This window comes from Squalius cephalus (genome assembly GCF_949319135.1).
Source record: "Squalius cephalus genome assembly, chromosome: 9".
Lineage (NCBI taxonomy): Eukaryota > Metazoa > Chordata > Actinopteri > Cypriniformes > Leuciscidae > Squalius > Squalius cephalus.
Window position 1 is genome coordinate 1,260,001 of NC_137130.1, and position 15,000 is coordinate 1,275,000.

The window sequence follows — 15,000 nt, forward strand, 5'->3', positions numbered from 1 at the left end:
TTTGGCTGTCATAGTTTCTTCATTTTTAGACATTAATATAATAATTATAATTATTATTATTATTATTTTACAGTATAACAGTAAAATTACTAATACTACTATTTATGGCTGTCGCAGTTTCCTAATTTTTAAACATTAATATAATAATAATACTTATTAATATTATTATTATTATTACCTTATTTTACAGTACAAGAGTAAAATTACTAATACTAATATTTTTGCCTGTCATAATTTCTTCATTAAACATTAATATAATGCTTAGTATTATTATTTAACAATACAGTACAACAGTAAAATTACTAATACTATCTTAATATCTTCATTTTCAAACATTAAACCATAGAGCTTTTATTTTGGCAGAAAACGCATGAATGTTTGTTGATTAAATCACGATGAGATGTGATGCTGGTTCTGCAGGCGTAACCCCCGTTAGCGCGTCGCTCGTCCTGCTCTGTTGTTAAAGCTGCCGTTATTAATGATGTCAGATTCGGTGTGTGTGAATGCGAAGCCAGACCGCATCGTTCGCTCATGTTTGATTTCAGTCCTCACACTCTATTTAACAGCAGATAAACGTTTGCCTGCCAATAGCAGAATAACGACAGCGCTGCTAATGAGCTAATTAAAATCCCATAAACGGGTCAGCGCACTTACTCAGCACTTCTCACAGCATCACTTGTGTGTGTGTGTGTGTGTGTTTGCACTGGTTTATCCTGCGTGTAAGAGCCGGGACTGGTTTGGTGTTTTGCACTATGGAAGCTTATTTGACTTTTTTTAATATGACTTTTTCTCTGCAATTAACTACATTTTATATATCTCTATTTTGACTTGTGAGATATAAACTTGCAATTAAATTAATTTAAATTCACATTTATTTGTATAGCGCTTTTCACAATACACATGTTCAAAGCAGCTTTACAGAAAATGCATGAGTCCACATTACAGTTTACAGTGATCTGTTATCAGAGGAGACTGTCTAAGTTATGCATTTCAGAAATGTACATTTACAAAATCATAATTAGCGAAAAATGTATTAATTTAAACAATGTAATTATTTAATGCAGAAACAATGAGCTCATTGAAGTAATGAATACTTGTTTGTTAACAAATGCTTATGACATATAGAAAGATGCAGCATTGTTGCATGTTGATGTTATTTCTTTCATGCAATTGAAAGTCTGAAGTTTGCGCTGATGTTTAGTCAGTGGTGTAAAGCGTAAGTGATCCGTGAGCAGATTGAGGTTGAAGACTCTTTGTGTTGGCGCTGCTGGTGTGGTTTGGGAATGAGTGTGTGTGTGTGTGTGTGTGTGTGTGTGAGGAATGAGTTGAGGAGTATATTGGGTTTCTGGATGACTGAGTGATTTACATGATTTCTTCTGTTAGACACTGTTGATCATCTTCATCTGAAGTCATATTATTATTTTAAATATATTTTTATAATCCAAATCATTATCAATGATTGCTTTTACTTTTTAAATGATTTATCTTTATTTTTTTTATTAGTTATTTAATTATTAGGAAGTGTTTTATTTTGTTTTTATTTGAAAATTATTTGTTTAATTTATTATATTCCTAATTAATTATTAGTGTTTTATTTTGTTTGCTTTAATTATTTGTTTAAATTTTATTTTATTATTATTTAAGTACTAATTGTTTTTGTTTTCTAATATAAAATGTATTTATGTGTTTTATTTTGTTTTATTGTGTTTTATTTTGTGTTTTATTGTGTTTTATTTTGTTTGCTTTAATTATTTGTTTAAATTTTATTTTATTATTATTTAAGTACTAATTGTTTTTGTTTATTAATATAAAATGTATTTATATTAATTTTGCATTTTTATGATTTAGTAAGTTTTATTTTGATTGTTCTTATTTTAAAATTATTTAAAAATAATTAAAAATATATGTTAAATAAGCAAAAAAAAAATTGTAAAATTGTACAAAAAAATTGTTTTTTATTGTAAAATTATTTGTTTAATTTACTTTTTAACATTTTATTATTAGTAAGTGTTTTATTTTGATTTATATTTGTTTTTACATTTATATATTCAAACTTTGCATTTTTATTATTTAATGAATCATTGGAAAGTTTTTTAATTATTATTTGTTTAATTTTATGTTTTTGTAATTTAATTATAAGGAACTATTTTGATGTTTTTTTTATTATTTAAGTATATATTATTTATGAATTTATATGATAGTGTTTTACTTTGATTGTTTTTATTTAAAATGTATTTATTTTTGTATTTATATCATTGAATTAGTTATAAGCTTCAGTGTTTCATCAATGCACAAACGCGTCTGTAAAACCCTGGTCTGCGTAAAACATGAAGCATCTCTGGTTCACGTCTCTGATTTTCCTTCTTTTCCCGTTTCTTCATGATGTGCTAATCTCTTCTTTGCTTTCCTCTTGCAGTGTCTGGAGCCTTGCAGGGCATCATGGGACCTGAAGGAGAACCAGTGTCAGGACTTGTGTGAGGTACGAGACGAGATGTTTCCCCTGCGCTAAACTATTGCTCTTTTATTCAGAGTTTAAAGGGGTCCTAAAATGCCCTTTTCCCAAGATGTAAAATAAGTCTCTGATGTCTCCAGAGTGTGTGTGTGAAGTTTTAGCTCAAAATACCCCACAGATATTTTTATATAGCAGGTTAAAACTTTCACTTGAGCAAAAACACACCGTTTTTGTGTGTGTCCCTTTAAATGCAAATGAGCTGCTGCTCCCAGCATAGGGGGCGGAGCTACAAGAGGTTGTTTGTGTGTGAAAATATCAAAAACTTTTATGTTCAAACCGGAGTCAGACAATGATGGAGAGACTCAAGAAGAAGAGACAACATGTAGAATACAACATTTCTGAATGGTCAGTTGATGAATTTATGTAGCTGATGTGTAGTTAACTATCTTCTAGTCATTGATTAGAATATTCTGTCATGATAATCTATTAATGGCGTTCCCGGGGGTGGGGTTTATGCAAATTTTAGGGTTAGTGATGTCACTAACCCGTGAAGAAGCTCATTGTAGTTCCTACCAGCCGTTTGTTGTAGTCCTTAAAAAAATATCTCCCTTTGCTTTGAACTTTGAGCGTTGTAACTTTGCAGATGTTGTTAATGCTCAAACAGCAACATTACACACTAACTAAAGTTAGAGAAGTGAAATCATAATCAACCATCCCTTTCATCGTGTTGCTCTGCTTCTGATTTCAGACTCAGTTCCCGAAGAAGCACTACGAGTGTCTGACAAGCTGTGAGTTCTTACGTTCGGTGGAGTCGCAGAAGCAGGGCGAGTGTCCGGCTCCGGATCGAGCCAGTGGATTCGCAGCGGCTTGTGTGGAGAGCTGTGAAGAAGACAACGAGTGCACCACTATAAAGAAATGCTGTCCCAATGGATGCGGACACACCTGCCAGATCCCCAAGAACCTCTATAGAGGTACACACTCTTTCCCAGCGCTAGTGTGGAAGTCAAATAATGGCAAATGTTTTTGAAACAAAAAAGCTTGTTGAATTGCCCTAATTGAAAACAATATGCATCGCATTAACCGTGCTTGCATTTTAAAGGGATAGTTCACCCAAAAATGAAAATTAGCCCATGATTTACTCGCCCTCAAGCCATCCTAGGTGTATATGACATTCTTCTTTCAGACGAATACAATCTTAGTTATATTAATAAATGTTCTGGCTCTTCCCAGCTTTATAATGGCCATTTCTGTTTTTGTTTTGAAGTCTATAAAAGTGTATCTATCCATCATAAAAGTGCATCCATCCATCATAAAAGTGCATCTATCCATCATAAAAGTGCATCTATCCATCAAAAAAGCCCTTGGCCAGGGCTCACAAATGAGATATCTATCTCAATTTGATTTTCTTCCCTGGTTAAATAAAGGTATAATAAAATAAATAAAATAAAAGTGCATCCATCCATCATAAAAGTGCATCTATCCATCATAAAAGTGCATCTATCCATGATAAAAGTGCATCTATATCATAAAAGTGCATCTATCTATGATAAAATTGCATCCATCCATCATAAAAGTGCATCTATATCATAAAAGTGCATCTATCCATGATAAAAGTGCATCCATCCATCATAAAAGTGCATCTATATCATAAAAGTGCATCTGTCCATCATAAAAGTGCATCTATCCATCATAAAAGTGCATCTATATCATAAAAGTGCATCATCCATCATAAAAGTGCATCTATATCATAAAACTGCATCTGTCCATCATAAAAGTACATCCATCCATCCATCATAAAAGTGCATCTATCCATGATAAAAGTGCATTCATCCATCATAAAAGTGCATCTATCCATCATAAAAGTGCATCTATATCATAAAAGTGCATCTATCCATCATAAAAGTGCATTCATCCATCATAAAAGTGCATCTATCCATCATAAAAGTGCATCTATATCATAAAAGTGCATCCATCCATCATAAAAGTGCATCTATATCATAAAAGTGCATCTATATCATAAAAGTGCATCTGTCCATGATAAAAGTGCATCTGTCCATCATAAAAGTGCATCCATCCATCATAAAAGTGAATCTATATCATAAAAGTGCATCTGTCCATCATAAAAGTGCATCTATCCATCGTAAAAGTGCATCTATATCATAAAAGTGCATCCATCCATCATAAAAGTGCATCTATCCATGATAAAAGTGCATTTGTCCATCATAAAAGTGCATCTATCCATCATAAAAGTGCATCTATCCATGATAAAAGTGCATCCATCCATCATAAAAGTGCATCTATATCATAAAAGTGCATCTATCCATGATAAAAGTGCATCCATCCATCCATCATAAAAGTGCATCTATATCATAAAAGTGCATCTGTCCATCATAAAAGTGCATCTATCCATCATAAAAGTGCATCTATATCATAAAAGTGCATCCATCCATCATAAAAGTGCATCTATCCATCATAAAAGTGCATCTATCCATGATAAAAGTGCATCCATCCATCATAAAAGTGCATCTATATCATAAAAGTGCATCTATATCATAAAAGTGCATCTATATCATAAAAGTGCATCTATCCATGATAAAAGTGCATCCATCCATCATAAAAGTGCATCTATATCATAAAAGTGCATCTGTCCATCATAAAAGTGCATCTATCCATCATAAAAGTGCATCTATATCATAAAAGTGCATCATCCATCATAAAAGTGCATCTGTCCATCATAAAAGTGCATCTGTCCATCATAAAAGTGCATCCATCCATCATAAAAGTGCATCTATATCATAAAAGTGCATCTGTCCATCATAAAAGTGCATCTATTCATCGTAAAAGTGCATCTATATCATAAAAGTGCATCCATCCATCATAAAAGTGCATCTATCCATGATAAAAGTGCATTTGTCCATTATAAAAGTGCATCTATCCATCATAAAAGTGCATCTATCCATCATAAAAGTGCATCTATCCATCATAAAAGTGCATCTATATCATAAAAGTGCATCTGTCCATCATAAAAGTGCATCTATATCATAAAAGTGCATCCATCCATCATAAAAGTGCATCTATATCATAATAGTGCATCTATCCATCATAAAAGTGCATCTATCCATGATAAAAGTGCATCTATCCATCATAAAAGTGCATCCATCATCATAAAAGTGCATCCATCCATCATAAAAGTGCATCCATCCATCATAAAAGTGCATCTATCCATCATAAAAGTGCATCATAAAAGTGCATCCATCCATCATAAAAGTGCATCTATCCATCATAAAAGTGCATCCATCCATCATAAAAGTGCATCTATCCATCATAAAAGTGCATCTATCCTTGATAAGTGCATCCATCCATCATAAAAGTGCATCTATATCATAAAAGTGCATCCATCCATCATAAAAGTGCATCTATATCATAAAAGTGCATCTATCCATCATAAAAGTGCATTCATCCATCATAAAAGTGCATCTATCCATCATAAAAGTGCATCTATATCATAAAAGTGCATCTATCCATCATAAAAGTGCATCTATATCATAAAAGTGCATCTATCCATCATAAAAGTGCATCTATATCATAAAAGTGCATCCATCCATCATAAAAGTGCATCTATATCATAAAAGTGCATCTATCCATCATAAAAGTGCATCCATCCATCATAAAAGTGCATCCATCCATCATAAAAGTGCATCTATCCATCATAAAAGTGCATCCATCCATCATAAAAGTGCATCTATCCATCATAAAAGTGCATCTATATCTTAAAAGTGCATCTGTCATCATAAAAGTGCATCTATCCATGATAAAAGTGCATCCATCCATGATAAAAGTGCATCTATATCATAAAAGTGCATCCATCCATCATAAAAGTGCATCTATATCATAAAAGTGCATCTATCCATCATAAAAGTGCATTCATCCATCATAAAAGTGAATCTATCCATCATAATAGTGCTCCACACCACACAAGCGATGTGTTTGTGTAAGAAAAATATCCATATTTAAAACTTTATCGACCAAAATAACTAGCTTCCAGCAGGCGGCCCTAAAAATACAATTAGTGCAATTCAACAAGCTTTTTTGTTTTGCCAAAACATTTGCCATTTATTTTACTTCCATACACCATCATCAACCCAAGTTTGTGGCTTTTGGGTTAGTTCACCCAAACATTTGATCATTTATTCGCCCTCATGTTCTTAAAAACCTGTGAAATAAGTGGACAAATGTCTTGTTTGTTTTGTCCACACATTGAAAATCATAGTTTTTATGACCCCATTGACTTTCATAGTATGGACAAAAATCGGAAGTCATGACAGATTTGCATATTGTCATGACCGTTATCCGTCTGAATAGTTTACTTTATAATTGTAATTCTTATGTTATAAATTAAGGCAGACATTAGAGAGAAAATAATTAAGATAATTAAGATTTTGTAATGTTTTTGAAAGAAGTCTCCTCTTCACCAAAGCTGCATTTATATGATCGAAAATACAGTACAAATTCTGAGATATTATTACAATGTAAAACAGCTGATTTCATTGTGAATATATTGTAAAATTTAATTTATTCATTGATGCTAAGCAAAATTTTCAGCATCATTTTATATATATATATATATATATATATATATACATACACATATACATATATATATATATAAGTAATGTTACAGAAGATTCTATTTCAAATGTTGTTCTTTTGAACTTTCTATTAATCAAAGAAGAATGTATACGATTTCCACAAAAATATTATTAAGCAAAAACATTTTCAACATTGATAATAAGAGCTATTATTAATAATTGAGCACCAATAATAATAGTTGATCATCAAATCATCATATCAGAATGATTTCGGAAGGATCATGTGACACTGAAGACTGGAGTAATGATGCTGAAAATTCAGCTTTGATCACAGGAATAAATTACGCTTTACTATATATTCACATAGAAACAGATGATTTACATTGGAATAATATTTCACCATTTTTATTCTATTTTATTTTTATTTCTTTATCATAATTACACAATAAGATGAAACGTGTGCTCTGAAAGCAAGCAAAGCGTTCCGGTTTGAGTTGCACGATCGTTATTAATGTCAGATTTACTGGTTCCCCCTCATTTGCAGAAAGTCATAAAGCCTTTTATTGAAATCCAAACCCAATCAGGCTGATCCTCTGGTGTCAGAAGCGTGATTATTTATGATTATTTCTGTGTGTCGTTGCTCTGGTGAAGATGCTGGAAACCATTAACCGGCTCGATGGAGCGCTGAGTGTTTCTCGTGTTCTCGATCGCTCTCAGATGTTCCTCAGGTGCGACTGTAACTCCGCGAGTCTCTCGGCTTCAGAAACATATTAACACTGGTTATTACACAGCTCTGTGGAAAACACAGGCTCATCCGGGTCACTGAAGTCAGCAGCGCTATACACTCGCTAGGAACGGGTTTTCTTCGTGGAAGTTTTGGGTTTGGTGAGCTAATAAAATATTAAAACTCAGTCGAATCAATGTTTAGTGTAGAGTTAATTTAATTATGCCATCCAGTATCGTGGACTCGCTCTCTCGTTTTCATACAAACGCAGACCATTTTGTGACTATTGTTTTACACACTGTTGGATTATGAGATTCAAACAGGTACGATTTTAAAACAGTTTAATCTGAAATATCAATATCTCTCCATAATTATTTATGTGTTGAAATGCTGTGTAATAAGTGGGATAATGTACATCCAGCCGGTTGTTATCTCAGAATAAACCCCCTTCAGGTGTGTGTGTGTGTGATCTCAAACCCCTTCTGGTGTGTGTGTGTGTGTGTGTGTGTGTGTGTGTGTGTGTGTGTGTGTGTGAGTGTGTGTGATCTTAAACCCCTTCAGGTGTGTGTGTGTGTGTGTGTGTATTATCTCAGAATAAACCCCCTTCAGTTGTGTGTGTGTGTGTGTGTGTGTGTGTGTGTGTTATCTCAGAATAAACCCCCTTCAGGTGTGTGTGTGTGTGTGTGTGTGTGTGTGAGTGTGTGTTATCTCAGAATAAACCCCTTCAGGTGTGTGTGTGTGTGTGTGTCAGACAAGCAACATGCACTTTGGATAAAAGAGTATGCCAAATGCACATGTAAATCTTCGTTTATGCATACATGTAGTAAAATCTCCCTCCTCTGCTGTTTTCGTGTGGAGGTCAAAGTGATGTCGTTGACGGTTTTATTTTTGGCTCCACAAACTTTCATCATTGCATTCAAGGTCTGCATTTCTTTAGTTCATGCATTCCCTGGGAATGGATTCAGGAATGAAGCGCCTGCGTGTGTGTTTGGAAGGATCTGACGTGCACCTGTGGAGGTTTCATGTGTGGTTACGGGTGAATCTCAGTCGGAGCGAGTGCAGGAGTGTGTGTGTGGAGCGGTTAGTCTGTGGGATCTGGGATCAGACGTCACACACACGTGCTGTAGATGTGAAACCGCAGCTCAATCCAGTACAGATGCTGTTCAGCCTCTTCAACATCACTGAGATCCAGGGTTTCAGGCCTTTAGCTTCTTCATCCATGTTGTGTTTCTCCATCCTGAGTTTAATGCAGTCAAGATGTTGAGGACAACATTTTATTGCTATTAGGATTATCCTCTTTCACTGATATTTTAGCATCGCTGAGATACTATTATAGTTTTAATTAATATTTTGAATTAGTTTATTTATTTATTTATATTTTATGTTTTCATTTTCATTTTAGTTAGTTTTAGTATTTTTTGTTAGTTTTTGCTTTTTATATATATTTTTTAAATTGATATTTTTTAAATGTCTATTTAGTTCATTATAATAACCCTGAAAATTGAAATAACACATCAAATAAAATATAAATATTACTGATACTATTATAGTTTTTATATTTTCAAATGTATTAGTTTTGCTTTTTTGTTATATTTTTATAAGAAAATGTTTTTTTTTTAAATGTCTTTATAGTTTTTATTATTTTTTTTTATTTGTTTTAGTACATCAAGTAAAACTAAAAGAAAAAGAAAATGTTTAAAATAAGTTTGCTTTTTATATATATATTTTTTTATGTCAGTTAAAGTTTATTTTACTTTAAGTAATACAAATATTTATGGTAGTTTTAGTTTTAGTTAACTATTATATCCATGAAAAGTGAAGTAATAAATGCATTAAAATTAAATATAAATATTACAGATACTACTAGATTTAGATTGGTATTTTGAAATTTTTTTATATATTTTTTTTTTGTTTTAATTTTAGTTAGTTTTAGTCATTTTTGTTAGTTTTTGCTTTTTATAGTATTTTTTAAATATCTATGTAGTACATTACAACCCATGAAAAATGAAATAACACAAAATAAAATATAAATATTACTGATACTGATACTATTATAGTTTTTATTAACATTGAATTTTTTTTTCATTTTAATTTAGTTTTAGTCATTTTTTTGTGTTTTTTGCTTATGCTTTTCTTTTTTTTAAATATCTATATTGTTTTATTCATTTTATTTCAGTTTTAGTTGTTTTAGTAATTTAGTACATCGTTAAACTAAAAGAAATTGAGAAATGTTTCTTTGCCAACTAGAAAAAATTAAATAAGTTCAAATTAAGATGAAATTAAGTTAATGGTTATATATCCCTGAAAAGTGAAATAATAAATAAAATAAAATATTAAATATTAGATGGAAAACGTATCTACTAAGCAAAGTAAGTTTAAATTACTAACTGGTAATAAATGAGAACCAAAGCCAAAAATTAATTCTAATTTGTCATATTTAAAAAGAAACTAATAAAAATTACAAAAACATGTTTAAAAAAATAAACTAATATTGAATTTTTATTTATGTTTTTTCTTTGAAGTAACACTTGAAATGCATTTGATGGGTTTAGTTGTAGTGAACTCTAATAACCCGTTCCTGTGGGCGATGAAGATGTCGAGCTGATTGATGGAGTGTGTGTAAGATCTTCCTCGTTCTTCATCACAGCTGTGACCAATCGAGCAGAACATTTGCTCCTCTCAAAGCTTTGTACTTCATAAATCTTTCATTTATTACAAATGGAAGACTTTCTAATGTCTTTGAGGGTTAAAGTCTCCAGCAGATGGGAGGTTCGGTGTCGTTATATCATAATTTTATCATGAGTTATTTTGAACTATTGCATATTCAATTAAACAATTTTATATTTTAAAGAATCATGTGATGATGTCTATTTTTTTGTCTAATCCAGTGAATTAAATACATTGCAGATCAAATATTGGATTATTTTCTCTTTTTATTTGGACACAAAGCAAAAGATCAGATTCAATGAAAATATACAGTCAAATAAAAAATTATTCAGACACCAGATATTATTTTTGATATTTTTTTACTAGTGTGTGCAGGTGTATGAATAAATTTTGGTTTGACTGTATATGCATATTTTTAAAGAAATATTTAGGTTGTTATTGAGTTTTATTTGAGTGTGTGTTGTTTCTCGCAGGATCTCCTCTGAAGCCGCGGAAGGAGCTGGTGTTTTGGGAGCATCCGTCGGGAAAACTGGAGGTTCGCTGGTCGTCGCGGTTCAACATCTCGGTGGAGCCGGTGCTTTACGTGTTGCAGCGGCGCTGGAACTTCGGCATCCACCCCAGCGAAGATGACGCCACCCAGTGGCTGGATGTGGCACAGGTCTGTCCTTTCGCCACTAATGCACCAGTCATGCAACTTTACAGGGGTCCTATAATGTCCTTTTCACAGGATGTAAGTCTCTGATGTCTCCAGAGTGTGTGTGTGAAGTTTTAGCTCAAAATACCCCACAGATATTTTTATATAGCATGTTAAAATTGCCACTTTTTATGGGTGAGCAAAAACGCACAGTTTTTGTGTGTGTCCCTTTAAATGTAAATGAGCTGCTGCTCCCGGCACAGGGGGCGGAGCTTCAAGAGCGAGCACGCAAATATTGAGTTCTCTTTCAAGTCTTGCGCTTGAATGTACAAATTCACACAAAGGTTATGTCAACATGTCCGTCTTGATGAGTATTGTATCAGACATAATGTGTTATGCCTTAAGTGAACTTATACGGTCGAGAAAGACAACGCATGTGTAACTATTGAATCAGTGCATTATGTCTTAAAGGGACAGCAGCCTAATATTCCTGATGTCTATGTTTTTAATGTTAATCAAAGAACAAAAGTCAAGAAATAACTCACAGCTCTGGATTGAATTAACTTTAATAAGGAATAATCTTTAATTTATACAGTCAAATATGCAATGTTATTTTACATTTGATTACTTTATTCAAATTCTGTACCTGAAAACTAGTGTTAGACCTACCTGAAAAACCTGAAAAGCACTGTTTATTTTATTAGCATTTTTGCTCGATTGTATTTATTTGCGCTGTTGCTTGTAATTTGATTATTTCTTCTTATTTTCTATACCTATACTTTTACCTGTCGAGACGAGCCTTCACACACACCTTTAAAAAGACAATTTATATTTAGTAATGTTATCGATTTGACTGCACTGATACTATTTGATGATAACTTGAATTGAGCTGAATAACGACACTATTTTCTGCTTTATCGCTGAAATTGAATTAATTTCATAATAAGTCAAGTCAAGTCAAGTATATTTGTATAGCGCTTTTCACAATACAGATTGTATCAAAGCAGCTTCACAGTATTAAATAAATAATACAACAAGGTTTGTTTCTAGTGAAATTTATTGATTGATAAAATTAAATTAAATATTCCCAAAATATCCCCAAAATATCCCCATAATAGACTTTGTAACGTCGACAATTGTTGAACTGAATTGAGCTGAGCTGAATAATGACACTATTATCCTTTGTAGAGCTGTATTGTAGAGCTTTATAAGCTCATAATTGTTGAATTTTTACTTTTGTGAAGCAATCTATTGCATAAAGTGCTATAGAAATAAATAAATGTGACAACTGAAATAGATTTACTGAAAGAGATGGGAAACTTTTTAGTGTCTCCCAATTGGATTTGCTTTTGATTCAAGGAGTCAAAATCACAATTTCAGAATGATTTACTGCAAAAAATTATTTTCTTAGTCCATATTTCTGTCTTTCTGTTTTCTAGCACAAATATAAAAAATAAAAAAATCATAAATCAAGAGACATTTACTGGAGAAGTAAAATTACTGTCTTTTATTAAGTCTTGTTTTCTGAAAAAGTTTGAGTTTGTGCTTAAGAACAAAAATCTGCCAATGTGGTCAGAAAAATAATCTTTATTAAAAGTGAAAGCAAGATTATTTTTCAGACTCCATTGTCAGATATTTGTTCATGTTTTAAGCAAAAACTCACCTAATTCTTCATAATTTTTCAGAAAACAAGTCTTAATATCTTCAGTCATTTTGCTCCTTCTCCAGCAAATCTCGATTTAAGACACAAGACGGAAACACTGAGATAGAAAATATTTTTAAACAAAAGCATGTTAAATAAAGAGATGTGCACAAATGTCTCGTTCTCTTTCATGTTTTAAAATAGCTCATGTCCGTGACCCCGTGACCTCTGTCCGTGACCTCTAACCCTCTGTGCCCTCAGGTTGCTGAAGAGCGGGTCGTGCTGAGCGACGTGAGGCCGGTCAGGTGGTACCAGTTTCGTGTGGCGTCGGTCAATGTTCACGGCACTCGCGGGTTCACGGCTCCCAGCAAACACTTCCGATCTTCCCGAGGTGAGTCTTCCCGGGTGGCCTCGGACAGCTGCAATCCCACGGGATTTACGGAGCCGGCAGGTGGAAGCCTTTCATCTTCTGCTCCAACGGCCCGTTTTAGACTAGAGTTTTACAACAGAGCCTCCATTTAGGCCTGATTTAGAAGAGCTTAAATAAGACAAATAACATGTCCTTTTTATTTGATAAAAAAAAAAAAAAAAAAAATATATATATATATATATATATATATATATATATATACATATATTTGTTTGCATGGGCGTTAAAATTCACTTCTCCCGTGATTCTATTGGAAAAATTATAATTTACATCCAAAATCAGTTCATAAATGAGTTTTATTAGATGAGTGAAAATACTGCCTTGTAAAAATACGAGCCTCCATTTAGGCCTGATTTAGAAAAGCTTAAATTTAGACAAATAACGTGTCCTTTTTATTTGATAAAAAAAAAAAAAAAAAAAAAAAAAATATATATATATATATATATATATATATATATATATATATATATAATATTATTATTATTATTATTATTATTGTTATTATTTTGTCTCTGTTTTGTTTGCTTGGGCGTTAAAATTCACTTCTCTCGTGATTCTAGGAAAGATTCTAATATACATTCAAAATCGGTTCATAAATGCAGTTTATTAGACGAGTGAAAACAATCCCTTGTAGAAATACATCATAAAAGACTTTTTAATAAAACCTCATAAAACCCAATTTTGGATCAAATATGGACAAACCCAAACGTTGGGTTAAAAATGTAATTTAAACATTTAACCCAATGGCCGAGTTTTCCATATTTGACCCAAAGTTCGGTTGAAACAACCCAGCATTTTTAGAGTGTAGGAAATATGATCATTTACGTTCATAAATGCAGTTTATTAGACGAGTGAAAACACTGCCTTGTAGAAATACCTCATAAAAGACTTTATTAAAGGAATATTTCAAGAGTTTTACGACCGTCGTTCACAGAGCCTCCATTTAGGCCTGATTTAGAAAAGCTTAAAATGAGCGTTAAAATTCACGTCTCCCGTGATTCTGGAAAAAATGATCATTCACATTCAAAATCGGTTCATAAATGCAGTTTATTAGATGAGAGAAAACACTGCCTTGTAAAAATGCCTCATAAAATACTTTATTGAAGGAATATTTCAAATTCTGTGATTTATTTTTTGCTCCTCATATTATTGCAAACCTGTGTGATGTTATTTTATTCCCTGCAACATAAAAGGAAGCGCTTTTCCCTTCGATAACAGTAAGAGCACGGGTTTGGACGGAATAATGACCAGTGTTATTTTAGTATCACTAACGTACAATTATAGTTTTTGTTACTATATTTTGAATTTAGATTTGATGTATTATTATATATAAATATATTATAATAAATAATAATATATGTGTATAATAAGTTTTTACACCTGTCGTTCACAGAGCCTCCATTTATGAGACGAATAACGTGTCCTTTTTATTTGTTTGCTTGGGCGTTAAAATTCACTTTTCCCCGATTCTAGGAAAAATTATCATTTACTTTCAAAATCAGTTCATAAATGCATTTTATTAGACGAGTGAAAACAATGCCTTGTAAAAAAAACGAGTTAAAATTCACTTCTCCCGTGATTCTAAAAATGCTGGGTTGTTTTAACCCAATTTTGGGTCAAATATAGACAAACCCAAATGTTGGGTTAAAAATGTAATTTCAACATTTAACCCAACGGCCGAGTTTGTCCATATTTGACCCAAAGTTCGGTTGAAACAACCCAGCATTTTTAGAGTGTAGGAAATATGATCATTTACGTTCATAAATGCAGTTTATTAGACGAGTGCAAACACTGCCTTGTAGAAATACCTCATAAAAGACTTTATTAAAGGAATATTTCAAGAGTTTTACGACAGAGCCGCC

At 32.3% G+C, this 15,000-nt stretch overlaps 1 protein-coding gene across 1 annotated transcript in view; it reads left to right on the forward strand.

Annotated features, from left to right (window-relative positions):
* The window catches only part of anos1 (anosmin 1), a 75,304-nt gene that overhangs the window by 29,678 nt on the left and 30,626 nt on the right, over positions 1 to 15,000 (forward strand). Inside the window, exons 3-6 of the mRNA XM_079881350.1 lie at positions 2,417 to 2,479; positions 3,201 to 3,423; positions 10,906 to 11,090; positions 12,970 to 13,099. Coding sequence (XP_079737476.1) covers positions 2,417 to 2,479; positions 3,201 to 3,423; positions 10,906 to 11,090; positions 12,970 to 13,099 — 601 coding nt within the window. The remainder of the gene's footprint in view (positions 1 to 2,416; positions 2,480 to 3,200; positions 3,424 to 10,905; positions 11,091 to 12,969; positions 13,100 to 15,000) is intronic.